Here is a 14,509-nt window from a genome sequence, read left to right on the forward strand (position 1 = left end):
TTTTAGTTATTATATTTTTAAATTTATTTATAGGTTACTATTAATTATAATAATTAAATAAACATTTTAAACATTCGTATGTGAGAATAAAAGCAGAATATTTATTTTGATATGTTTTCATATGTCGAATTTCTTTGTTTTAATTTTAATCAAACATACAAATATTAATGTTCTCCTGTTTGCAATGAGAAATAATGAAACAATAAAATTAAAATATATATCAATGTTATTTTAAAAGTAAGTTTCTGAAATTATTTATTATTATTTATGGTAAATATTTATGAAATAAATGGACGAAGAAGAAAGTTCTTCTGTATCCCTAATAATCTCAAGAATCTCTATGAATCTATTATAACTTAATCCAATTTGACATAAATTCAAAATAGTTTAATTTGTTCCTAAGGATATTAAATTATATTAAATTGATTTGTCTCTTTTCCACCTATGTTGGAATTTTAGAAAAATTTTTCACTCAATAATAAATATTATGACGTATATCAACTTTATTACAAAATGAACGTTCTATAATCAATAAGTAATAACTTTGTTATATATCATAATAAACTTAGAACTTATTATCATGAAAATATTCTTGACGATATATGTCAAGATCTCGTAGCTACGTTTCTTAAACATCAATTTTAAGTTTTATTTTGGAGATATCAGTGAAATTATCTTTAAGTTCTTAATAAAATTATTTATTATGACAAAAAAAGCGTTGAAAAAATTTCAATATTTTAAATAACTTCTTTATATTTTTAGAGATGAAATTGAATGCTCGTGATGGAACTGAGAGATAAAAGAGAAGATAATGGAAAGTGTGCATAGTTCGAAGATATTTGATGTAATTTCAAAGTAGCGGAAGAGGGATTTCATTGCGGTAAATTGTGAAGTTGTTCTCGAAGACATTGAAGATCTCGTTGAGGGTAATTCTAAGCTCTTGTATCTTGATTTTCTTTAATCTATCTTAAGTCGATACTCTTGTATACCAATCTTCAAACAGTAACTGTGAAATTACACTTCCCTTTTCCATTTACTTTTCCATTTCCTATAACAGGTAATTAACTCTTTGTAATTCTTTGCTTTATTGAACTGTATTCAATAGTATCTACTTTTTTAATCACTTTGAATGTTACAAATAATAATTCTTGTCTTTTTTAATCTTTGGTAAATAATTGCTTTCTGAATGATATACTGATGTACTTCAATATAAACAATAGTATTATTTGATAATCTAATCAATAATATTTTATTTATATCCATTTTTCTATATTTTTTTTACTTGATTTACTGATAAAATTTGTATAAAAATATATAATAAGATAATATGTATATATTCATTGTTTATATCCTTCATAATTATCCTTCTTTATATCATTATTATAACTGATTGACATTATTAAATAAATATTAATAAATTTTTCCTAAACATTCAAATAATTACTATATTTTCATTTTTTTCATTCTTTATAATATAAATATTTTCCATACAAAATTTTATCATTTTATTTATGAATAGAAAAAAAAAAAGAAAAACAAACAAACAAAATCGAAAAAATAAAAATTTTAACAACACTAATATTTTATTTTTATATATTTTCTTTTTATTTGATTTACTGATAAAATTTATATAAAAAGATATAATAAGATAACATATATATATTCATTGTTTGTATCCTTCATAGTTATCTTTCTTTATATCATTATTATATTGATTGACATTATTAAATAAATATTAATAAATTTTTTCTAAATATTCAAATAATTGCTATTTTAATTTTTTTATTCCTTATAACATAAATATTTTCCAGGCAAAATTTTACCATCTTATTAATGAAAAAAAAAAATAAACAAAAATAAACAAAATCAAAAAAATAAAAATTCTAACGATACGAATATACAAATATATCATCTTTATATTAAAAATATATCAATCTAATCAAAATTTAACATTTTCGTTTTTCCTATCAACATAACCTACATAATTCCTTCGTCAAAAAATATTATCTCCAAAATAAATTACACCTATACAAGTGCATCATTTTGCTAAACAACATGGTCTTTATAAAGCGGTTAAATCAAACGCTACGAGGACCGAGCTAGTATGCTCTCGAAAGCGACAACCAACGCTGCACGACCAACCACCGACTTTTTGCCACCTTTGGCATCGTTAACGAGGCTTGCATCTTCGCGCATTTCCATCACTATGACGGAGAAGGCGCGTGCGCATACCGGAAGGTGGATAAAAAGTGGGGCCAGATATTGCACGCTGAACCACGCAGACACGTTTTTCCTTCTGGCCGTAATTACGAGCCGATTCCGTCTGGCGAAACACGCGTGCTGGAATGCCAGAGATTACGAGGAACTCGTGCTGTGACTGGTGAAAAACACGCCGATTCCTGCTGCACAATGGATTCCTCCTGAGGAACATGTTAATAGGAGGAGGAAGCTCGGACTCGAGGTTCTATACGAGTTCCTCGATAGAAGGATCTTTATTCCCTTCAGGGTCTTTGATCGAATCAGTTCAGGATGGACGAACGAGTGAATTGGAGCGGGAAAGGATTTGCTTCCGTGGGAAGGATTTTATTTTTCTTGGACCATGTCTTGGATTGTTTTATCGATTTATCTTTCTTTTTTTTTTTTTTTTAAAATTTTTTTTTTGTTTTTTTTAAAAAATTTTTGACAAAATATTTTTTTTTTTTTTGGACCATGTCTTGGATTGTTTTATCGATTTATCTTTCTTTTTTTTTTTTTTAAAATTTTTTTTTTGTTTTTTTTAAAAAATTTTTGACAAAATATTTTTTTTTTTTTTGGACCATGTCTTGGATTGTTTTATCGATTTATCTTTCTTTTTTTTTTTTTTTTTAACAATTTTTATTGCGTATTCTTGAACAATTATTCGACAAACTATTGTTTAATTGATTGTGATTATTCATAAACAGGTTTATTAAATCCTTCGATTTTAATGTAATTTTGTAATATATCGTCAAAGTTATTTTGAATTGTGTTGCGTTGAAGATTTTACTTGATGGTTATTGTACATTAAAAAATTATGAACAAGAAACTTTTCTTCGAAACGCTTTAGATTAAATTAAATCAATATCAGATTAGTTTTAATCAGTTTTAATTGATCGCTATAGAAAATTGATAACTGCTTTTTTAAATCAGTTGACAGTTAAATAAATTTTTATTTAATTTTTTCATAGTTTGAATTAGGTTAAGTTAATAACTTTTTAATAAACAATGATTGTCAAGTAAAATTTTCATAATATTATTTAGCATAATGATCTTGACAATATTATCAAAAGTCATCGAAATTGGAAAGTAATATATTTTTGTGAATATTTATTGATATTATGTGATTTTTTTATGACTATATGTATGAAAATGAATATGATAGTACTTGAATGAGTAGGCGGAAAATGAATGTAAAAAAGGAAATATTTTATTAGATTTTTAAATTAAACTTTTCCTGGGATGTATATAAAAATTTATAATACATTTTCAGAATTATATTTGATGATATTAAATTACTGTTAATTAAATAATTTAAATAAGAAATAGCACAAAATTTTAATATTGAAAAATTTCATTTCAATCCTCTCGATATCATTACATAGAGACGGAATATTTTCTAATCTCTTGTCGATCATTTCTTCTCGAGAAAGATAAACAACAGCTATATTTCTCCATAGGATATTAGATTGACGAAAGAGTAAACATATCGAAATTTGCAGAACTTGGAGAAATTATGTTTATCCGGAAGATATCGTTTCCACCCAGTTCCAAAATATTAACCTTGTCGTTTCGAGTGCTTATCTACATAGACACCCACTATACTAGTCAAATATTCGATATATTTTAACGAAAAATAAAAAAAAAAAAAGAATAAAAAAGAAATTTAAACGGATAAAATTTCATCGAGATCCTAAAGAAATATATCTCTGTTTAAGAATTAATTTGAATTCTTAATCTCTCGTTTTACGTGATTCGTAATTAACACGATTAAATAATAATAATAATAATTTTAATATGAGTATCGAAAATGTATTAGAAATCGAAGTCATACGCACATATCCGACACGATACATTATTCATTGCGGTTGTTCTCTAGGCAGAAGTTTGATTATTCCAAACATCTGTCTTGTCAAGGTAATATCGAGTTGTGTAAACTTGGAACATAAATGTCTGCCGGAACACATCGAAATATTCAACTTTTCCAAGTTTCTAGCGCCGGAGGACTCTGTACGCAATGTATTCGCTCCCGATGCGCCATTGTAAAGCCGTTGTTGCAGCCTCGTCGAACGAAATTAATGCGCTTCCTCCCTCGCCCGTGAATTTGTGGAACTTCATCTAAATTTGAATTCAAAGGATGTTTTTATCATTACAAAAAAAAAAAAAAACTTGGAATAAAATCGTCGTGTGTAATATTTTTTTTTAACGATTTTTTGTTGTAAAGTATAAAAAGATAGAAATGACGCATGATTGTGATTCATAGTTGAAAGCTGATTCGATTTAATAATTTTTCTTAGTTCGTCACGGATATTTCTCGAATTACGTGTGTGCTTCGATAAGCGAATTCCAATGCATGAGAGTTGTTTGGTTTAATATTTCGCTGATTTGATAATTATAACGCAACTTTTCTACGTTGAATAACGTTAAATTTTTATAATAACGTGTAATATTTTAAATTTCATTTTATTCAATTCCTTATTATTTCTTATTAAATTAAAATAAAAACACTTTACTATTGTATCTATTTTATACATATATATTTACTATTACACGTTACTTTATCTTTTATTAATATCATTAAATTCATATTTTATTCTTTATTTTATTGAAAAGCTATAAAGATACTCCATATAAGTTTATTCTTGTATAGATTACATTTTGAATTTCATTCAAATCTCAATATAAAAACCTCGTGATCTATGATCTATCAATAGTTAATAATATTTGAAATATATCCTTCAAAATGTAATAACTTTTTTCAAAATTGGACTAAACAATTTTTGATTTTTTTTGACAGGATGATTGGTTCATTAAGCAATGTGTAACAAAATTTTTTTAAATTATTACTGGTCAGAGTAGCGAAATAAAAGTCAAAATAAAATTATTTTTAATTTTTTTATCTGAGTCTAAAAAAACATATCTTTTGTAGATCTAAATAAGTTATATACATTCATAAAATTTCATCAAAATTAGTTAACGTTGTTATGAAATAATAAAAAATGCTCAAATTCACAATTCTTCACGATTTTCACATTATAATTGTAATAAATTTTTAACAATTTTTACATCTTTCGATACCTATAATTTTTTTTATGCATCAACTGATTTCAATGAAATACACATATAACCTATTTAAATAAAATATTTAAAATTTTTTTATAACAATTTTTTAAAATTTTTTATTTAATAAACTAATTTTTCTTAACATTAAAAAAAATTTAATTTGTTTGATCTTTAAAAAAGTTAATCAAAATTCATTAAAAGTTAAAATTCATTCTTACAAAACTTAACATGCCTAAATCTTGAATATCAGGCAAAATTGAACGAGTCTGTTTAAAATATACCGAAAATATCGATGTCACAGTGAATTGATTTTAATAATAGCCTCGGCAGAAAAAGATATAGTGCAAAAGAAAGGATGACGATTATGGCTTAGCGCCGATGTAAGGGACTAGCCGAGAAGAGAAGGTTGAATTGGAGCTGATTGAACGTGCGACAAACATCCGGCCGCATTTCGCGTCCCATGACCGAGAATGCACTTCTCTCTTCTTAATGCAAATCGTGTTATACAAAGATTTTTGATCTTATTTATTATATTTGAAACGTGATATTTAAACGTATATTTAAACGTGACATTGATCCTTTGGATTCGATTGGATACGTTATGGACAGAGAAATATATTGAATTAAAGTGATAATGAACTAGTATATAATATATTTCTGTTTTATTCATCAGTTTTATTTATTAAAGTATACATTTCATTATGGAAGATAAGCGATTTTTTAATAAATATCAATAAAGAAATATGAACATCTGTTTGTAAAGAAATCGCAGAAAATTGGAAAACAAATTAGGATAGTATTATTCTTTGATGATCTATAATAGCTTAAATGAATCTATTAGTATTTTCGAAGAAACTTATCTTCACGAATGTTTGCATTTCTGTTTAACCTCAATTGTCTATTGCATCAGTTTCAGAATTAATTTTTTCCATTTATCGCCTAAATTAGCCCAAAGAAGAAATTTTCTTCCTCAGAATTCCTTTTCATATCGACACACATAAAGATACTCCATTACAAAATCTATTTACTTTGCACAAAATGAAAAACTTAAATACCTTTTCTCAGAAGGGATGATAATATAAGGCGCGAAATTTAAAACAAGTTTTCTAATCGAAAAAAAATTCATCGTACCGATTTCTAAAAAAATCATAGAAAATCATAGAATCATTGAAATTTTTTCAAATCACAGATTGAATCCTCGAGACGAAATTCTCTAGAAGATACGTATTGCAATCACTCACTTTTCCAAACATGAATCCGAGTAATACTTGTCATGGCACTGTTATTTATCTTTTAACTTAAATATCGGAATTGCGTTAATTGGCAGCCTATACACGTAAGGATTTCTGGAATATCTAAGCCTGGCAAATCGGGGATTTCGAGCGAGCGTGATTTGGAATATTGCAAAGCTCAAGGGTGGGCGCGGGCTCGAAGGCAATACAGACAGATTCGTGGTTCTGGCCACGTCGATGCGAAATTACATGTCAATGTCCACGCGAGAGTATTAGGTTTCGTGATTGACGATGGTTTACTGCGAACCTACAATTGCTTGCAGAACGGTCATAGGTTATCTATTAAGATTGATCCGTGTCGAGGTAAAGCACTATATCAATTAACCGAAAAGCTGTTCACCCACCTGTCTAGGATCAGCCCAAGGTCTGATCAATCGCGTATCTAAGGATATCGATTACTCGATCGATTATTTGATTAAAATTAAATTCTTTTAATAATGTGTATCTTTTAGATTGGTCGTGCAATTGTAACTTTTTCAAAATTTTTCTCTTCGAATTCTATTATTTTTTTTTTTAAATTTGTTAGAGAGCTCAATGTACGATTAGATAATTTTGAACAAATTGTTTATTATTATTTTTGACAAATATTTTCAATTCATCGAGTGTATTCATCATCTTATTACAAGTTCTCGAGAATAATTCATAAATTTGTATATAATTTTCTATATAACAATTCATTTCATCATAAATAATTCACAAAATTATATATCCATTTGTTGCTTAAGAGGAATAAATTTTCAAATTCAAAGAGAAACATAAATAAAGCATTGCGCGAATAAAATGAAATACAAATTAAACGACAAATAATAAAATAAATGCAAGCAATTTAAATATTCAGATAATATTTTCTCTTATATTAAAATACTAAAATAACTTGTTTGACTTCTCCTTGATCCGATTCTATTTCACTTAATCGTATATTGTTCAAAACATTCATTAAAAATACATCGATACAAAAATTCTAAGATCCAACTATCGCAGGATCTCATGAAGAGTGCAGAAAAATTTTGGCGCGCGCTATATTGCCGCGCAATTAAGATACAGGAGCCCGAAGGAAACCGCGCAGTCGAGCAACTGCCAGCAACAATTTGGCATTACGTAATTGCGCCCCCGCGTCGAAATATAACGCCGAATTTCCAGAATGCTCTCACTTTCGCACACTCTACGAGGCGGATGTAATCACTGGGCCGTTGCCTTCGGGTTATCTGAACCTAGATTGGGTCCATATCGAGCCGAGGCGAACGTTTGGCCCGTGGGGTTATTCGTCTTCCCGAATTAACCCTGCAACTAGTCGGACGAGTCCAAGAACTGAGGCGATCGTTGCCAAGATTGAGGAAAATTGAGGATGGAACAGGGCGAGGATTTTGGGAAACGTTTAAGGGGAAGATTCATTCCAGGTAATAGGAGTACAGGGCGGATGGTTTGAAAGGCAGATTTTTGGGGAGATTAATGGAAAGATATTTCGAATATGCGGAAGGATATTGGCGATTTTTTTAAATTTTTCTTTTATCTGATAAAGTATTGAAATCAATTTTTATTTTAGAATTGAGAGCTATATATATGATGAATATAGAGATTCATAAGAAGAAAGAAATGTTGATAGTATGCATCTTTTAGCGAAATTATAAAATTTGTTTGGTAAATGTTTATAATTAAAAAATATTTCTGATCTTGATGATTTTTTTAATTTTGTAAGATTATATTATGAAAGAGTAAAGATTTTATTTGGCAATTGTCGTTTTATTAAAAAATTATTAATCTAAACTCAATATAAATCACGAAACCAGAAATTAAATTTTTCTCTGACATTAATTAATTTAATTTTAAGTTTAATCTCGCTTCGAACTTAAATTAAATAAAAATTCGTTTAAATGTGAGTCGATTAAATGGTTTGTATTAAATTTGGGCTAGTTTTTTTAATCAGATTATCACGAGACAGCAGACTATCAATTGTCTGTAGCGACGAACCTGATTAAAACTAATCTGATTTAACCTAATTTAAACTGTTTCGAAGAAACGTTTTTGTTGGTAACTTTTTAATGAATACCAATAAAATCTTTACAACACGGCTCAAAGTAGATCTTAATAACACATTAAAGAATACATCGAATTTCATGATATTCTTATATTTAATAAAACATAATATCACCTGCGTTTCGTTCATTTTTTAAATCTAATTCTATCAAAAGGAAGAATTACATGCAATTTTAAATTTAATTCAAAATTATTTCTATTAAGATAACAAGCACGCAACGACTTCAAAGAGTCGCAATCGGCGATCGTCACCTGAGATTTTTGATTTCGTATCAGGGGAATAAATCGTTCTTGGACATTTAGAGACTCTGTCACGTTTCTCATACATAGCGCGTAATAACTCGTTTCATGCGTGGCAAATATTATTTATCGTTTGTGGTCAGAAAATTTTATTGCTGAATCAATCATATTTGTTATTCATCGTACTTCGTGTAAAATCTTTTCTCGAGTTCATAAAATTCGTTTCTTTTCATGTAAAATTAATCCTATTTCAAAAATGATCGTTATTTTTTTTTATTCTTCAATTAAATAATATTTTATAAAAAAATTGATAGTTTTTTAAAAATACGTATACATTTTGAGTTTTAACATAAATTTAATAGAGATAATGCATTTTTAAAATTGTATTGCAAATATATGAAAGCTTATAAATTTGACATTTGATTTATATAATATTAATCGAACAAACCGAGATGATTTTAATGAAATTATTTCTTTTGTGAACAGTAATAATCTATTAATTCAATGTTATATTTCTCTTCCTGTGAAACTGTGAAAATTTGATTACTGGAATAGATTTTGATATAATTAATTTATTAAAGCGTAATTTCTTTTATATAAAACAGAAATATTTTTTAAAATTTCCAATAATTCTGTGTCTTGTTAATTTTACTTATCGAATCAATTAAAATTAATATTTTTTTAATTTTCTCAAAAATTTCATATTTTTTTCCATTTCCTCAATAATAATTTTTTCATCAACTTTTATAAAATTAAAAGTTATAAAAATAATTAATTTTTTATAATTCTTTAACTGAAAAATATTTATTACAATTAATTCATTTTCATTACGAAAAAAATGTTTAAAACTTATTAACTTATTTTTAAAAAAAAAAAATTCTCTTGTATTAATAAATCTTTCGAGAGATTTAATTACTACAGTCATACCGATGTTTTTCCAGTTCAGAAATGAATTTCAATTCATTGAACTACCTCTCAATACCTTTTAATACACGTGAATGAGCATATATTGGAAAAATTTTATTTTAAGTTACGTATTTTATTAAATAATAATATTTGAAGAATATATTTCCCTGCATTTTTTAATTTAGCCAGACAAAAAAATGATAAAAAAAATAAATAAAAAGAGAATTTTCGTATAATTAATAACAGATCTAATAAAAAATAAAAAGAAGAATCTAGAAAAAAAGAAAAAAAGCATTATTAATAATAATCAACTCGACAATCGGTAATTCATTATCCGCCAGATTAATAAATCATACTTTATTTCTAAAATCTCGTTAAAACTTGCCCTAACGCTAGATCTATCGCCCAGTAACACGAAACGATACGATGATATGACACAAAAATATATAGGTGTATACAATCATACTTTTATTCATAATTTACAAAATTTAAGAGTAAAAAATTTTCCTAAATTTAATTCTCCATTATCTTTTAAGCGTATCACTACACACATAACCAAAATATCTAATGAAAAATATCTTAATTTAACAAACACGTCCCGAACAAACTCGCTCCATTTCCATTTAAAAATGGAAACTTTTACTTTACTTATCCAGAAAAATAAACCGTCCCAGAATTCATTTCACTCACCTGGACAGCGGGCTGCTGATGATATAATGCGTGTAATAAAATATACTGGCGACGGAGACGAGAAGCAGCGCCGCGACGCATCGTTTCACCGTGGCCTGCTTGACGACGCAGCGCGGACCGACGGCGCTTAGTAAAGGAACGCCAGCCTCGACCGCGGAAATCTTCATCACCATCGTCTCATTCGACGAGGTACTGTCCTGTTGTCTCTCAGATTATCTCCGGATTGTTCCTCCCTGCCCCGTGGAAACGTACCTCGAATCACCTCGTATAGCGTCGCGCCCGGGGCGACAATCGTCCCTCACTTCCGGAACAAGGATATCCTCTCTTGCTTCGCCGGGCATCGACGCTGCTCATACTCGTCCACTCTCTTTCCCTTGAATATCGAGAGGATATCGAATCTGCCTTCGAGATTTCTCTTCAACCTCGATCAAAACCTTCTCGTCGAAGATTAATAGAGAACCAATCTAACCTCGATCTCCCCTACTCGAAATAATCTCGGGATCGAGTATTCTTTCCCAAACACAGGAATTAATTGAAAATTTCCTTCGATACTTGGATTTTTCTATCACGCAGAGAGAGAGAGAGAGAGAGGAGAGAGAAAGAGAGAGAGAAGGAGAGAGAATTAATCCCGGCGTCTCGATAAAACGGAATTTTTGCTGAACGACTAAAGATACGAATAAAAATCCTCGAATTCGATATTTCTCTTGTCACTTTAGAGGGTTGATGATGGCTCGAGGCTCAGGTCAACTCGAAGCTCAGATCGAAAACGGCGGATCCTGGATCGTCGAATCCGGCCCGTCCTTTCGAAAACATCGATGATAACTTAGAATTAAGATCGCCACTTGTTGCGTTTCCACGAGGGCAGCACGATCACCATTTTGCGAGCAGCACGGGGTCGCGCCGTCCATCGCGATCCGATTTTTAACCCATTTGGCCCAACCTCTCCCCCCTCGACGGATTTCACTTCCTTCTTTTTTCTCAGCGATCGGTGCCCCGGATCCTCGACATTCTCTCCTTTAATCGATAAATATGGACGAATATTTCTCCCGGTATTGTTTGTTCGAGACCATATCGCGACTATATCGTGGAAAAGAAAAGTAATAATTTTCAAGGACGAAGAATCTTCGGTTCAAGATGGAGGACGCTGGATGGAGGATGTTGCGAATTTTTTTTGGAAAACTCGAGTCCAAAGTCAACTCGGAGGGGAATTTTTTATCCGGCGCCGTTGAAACTTTCGCGAAAATCCGGCCTCCACTTCCGGTTCCGTTCCACGGTTAGCTGATTTTACGGCGCCGTCATTTGTTACGGCACACGACTGGCTCAAGATATACCCGGCGTGTTTGCCTCCTAGACAAGCAAGTAAACCCGGTTCACTCGTAAATTTCGTGTCCTCTCTTCTTCTTCTTCTTCTTCTTCTTCTTCTTCTCCCTTTCGTCCTTGTCTAGCTTTTCTCCACGATGTTCTTAACGTGTGTCGTGCGCGTCGTCTTTTCTTTTCTTCCTGCTCTCTCCTCCGCGGAGAGGCTGCTATACAACACGCCCCTCCTCCTCTTTTTACCTGTCAATTAGGGACGATGGAAAGCTACGATGCTTCCCGGCCGGAACGATTTTCGAACGTTACCCTATCGCCTTTATCGATCTCGTGCAGCGTCGTTGGTTCCCCTTGTTTCACGAGTCTGCAACAGTCAACAGTGGAATGTCCATTGAACGACCAATGAAGAACAAACGGGACGATTTTGTTTCTTGCTTGGGGGAAGAGGGAAGGGGAGGAGGAAGAGGATCGATTGAGAGATCTCGATCTCGTGAAAGAAGTATAAGAGGAAAATAAGGGTAAGGGTAGATGTTGAAGATATTTGCAAGATATTTTTGTTTAATTTAAGATTAAGTAAAATGAAAAACTGATTATAACGAATTATAATCTTTTTTCAAATAAATAATATAATTTGAATATACATAATGAAATATGGATTGCTTATTTAACGTTGTAAGTTTATATTACACACTTTCAATTTTGATTTTAATTTTAATTCTCTACAAAAAAAAAGTAATCCTAGTTTTATGAGAGAGATTCAATTCCTCAAGCAACGTGTAATTCCCCAAGATAAAACTAAAACACCCCATTATGATCATTGTCCTCATTCAACTATGAATTCTAAGAATCTCATAAAAGAATTCCAATAACTTGCGCGATATATATCTACGATGTACTATGAAAGAAATAGGATTTCGAATAACTGACGCATCAACGTTTAGTGACTCGTTTCTAGAGTCGATAATAAACTGAACAGCTGAAATAAGATGCATCATATACATAAAATCAAATCATATACATAAATCCTATATATATATGTATATATATATACATAATCAAACGATCGTTCAGTTAGTGGTAACTCCGAGATTACTATCAAAAAACGAACTAAACAACGAGAACGAATGATTCACGACGCTTGACAATTCCAATTAATCGATCGAAGTATTTCTGTGGAATAGCGTTGCAATTTCAACCATCGTTCCCCCCCCTCTCCTTATCCTCTTTAATTTTTTCCCGTCGTTCGTACATCGGTCGCAGAAAAGAATCCATTAATCAACTACCCCCAGAGAGATCTTTGTCCTGGGAGTCCTACTCTATCTGTATCGTTTCAAAGAGTATATTCCCTTCAACTTTCCTCCGGAGGATGGAAAAAAAGAGACAAAAAAAAAAGAAAAGAAATAAGGAAAGAAAGAAAAAAGAAGGAGCGAAGAAATAAATTGAAAATGATCCGGAGAAAGATAGAAGAATGAGGAGAATAGAAAGTGGTGGGGGGAAAGGGTGGAAGGGAGAGGTAGATCAAGATTTTCCCGAGAAGAATATCGTCCTTCCAGTTATTTTCAGTCAGTTTTCACGTGTCTCCAGAGAACTGACTTAACATTTTTTCAACTCACGAATAAAACTGACGCTTCTTATAAACAAGATGAGGAAGAAATCTTGTTGTTGGAAATCTTAGAAACGAATGGAGAGATTTAATTATGCGATCTTCACGGTGGATGGGTGATGGATGTTTGAAAAAAAGAAATGTTTGAAGAAAAGAAGAGATAAGATCTGCTATTTATTCCTGCTAAAAGTTTTTGTTCGTGCTTTTTTTATTTTTAGAATTTTCTTCTTATTTCGATTCTATTGCTAATAATTTAAAAATAAAATTAAAATTTCTATTTTTTATAACATTCTTATGATGATCTTTTTTATCGGCGAAATTTCTTCTCTCAAGATTGATTTTATCGAAATTCTCTCTATAATTCTACATGTAGAAGAATTGTTTATTGTTAATATTGAAATATCACTACTTCGTCATTGTATCATAGGAAGGAATTGTCCAGGAGGAAAATTCATATGATGATCATTTCCTGTTACTGATTTTGAATGGGCACACACATGTTTTCAGGAATCTTTTCTCACAATAATTAAAAAATATATTATATTATACATATATATAATAAATAACTGTTGTCAAAATTCTAAATATTTCTAGATCACCACGCCAAAAATTCTGAACAACGTTTATCTACAAACAATCTAAATAAACCAAAAATAAACCATCTCTTTTCAAAAGATTATTTTATTAAATAATCTTTATCGATATATTAGCAAAAAAAAGTAAAAAAAAGCAAAAAAAAAAGCAAAAAAAATATATATATACCGGAAAAAATTCAGTGGAACAACGATTCATTTCCAAAAAAAAAAATTCGGTTTTTTGACTTGAAACGGATCGACTTTGACGAGACCTGGTTGCTCTCGATGGAAAAAGTTCGCTCCATCAACCGGCTTCCGCCAAAAAGACAGAGAAAGAGAAGAAACGAGCGAATCAACGGCGAACGCAAGGGAGGTAGGTAACGGATAGAAAGAGAAAGAGAGAGAGAGAGAAAGAGGCCCGCGGGCCAAAGTGCGCAGAATGCATTTGCCAGATTAAAACGCCATTGGAGTGCATCGAGGCGCCTGTAAATATGCTTGTGGAAGGACGAACGAGCCGACGAACGGACGGGCCCCTCTCCCTCCGATGAAATTGGATCTGC

General features: G+C 30.5%; 1 protein-coding gene across 2 annotated transcripts in view; it reads right to left on the reverse strand.

Annotated features, from left to right (window-relative positions):
• The window catches only part of LOC102681503 (bifunctional heparan sulfate N-deacetylase/N-sulfotransferase), a 196,591-nt gene that overhangs the window by 106,140 nt on the left and 75,942 nt on the right, over window positions 1-14,509 (reverse strand). Inside the window, exon 1 of one of the 2 annotated variants that reach the window (XM_006614551.2) lies at window positions 10,461-11,099. The exons of the other annotated variant lie outside the window; for it this stretch is intronic. Coding sequence (XP_006614614.1) covers window positions 10,461-10,633 — 173 coding nt within the window. The 5' untranslated portion in view covers window positions 10,634-11,099. Of the gene's footprint in view, window positions 1-10,460; window positions 11,100-14,509 lie in introns of those variants that run through there. 2 annotated transcript variants of the gene reach the window in all.

This window comes from Apis dorsata, unplaced genomic scaffold (genome assembly GCF_000469605.1).
Source record: "Apis dorsata unplaced genomic scaffold, Apis dorsata 1.3 scaffold_189, whole genome shotgun sequence".
Classification (NCBI taxonomy): Eukaryota; Metazoa; Arthropoda; class Insecta; order Hymenoptera; family Apidae; genus Apis; species Apis dorsata.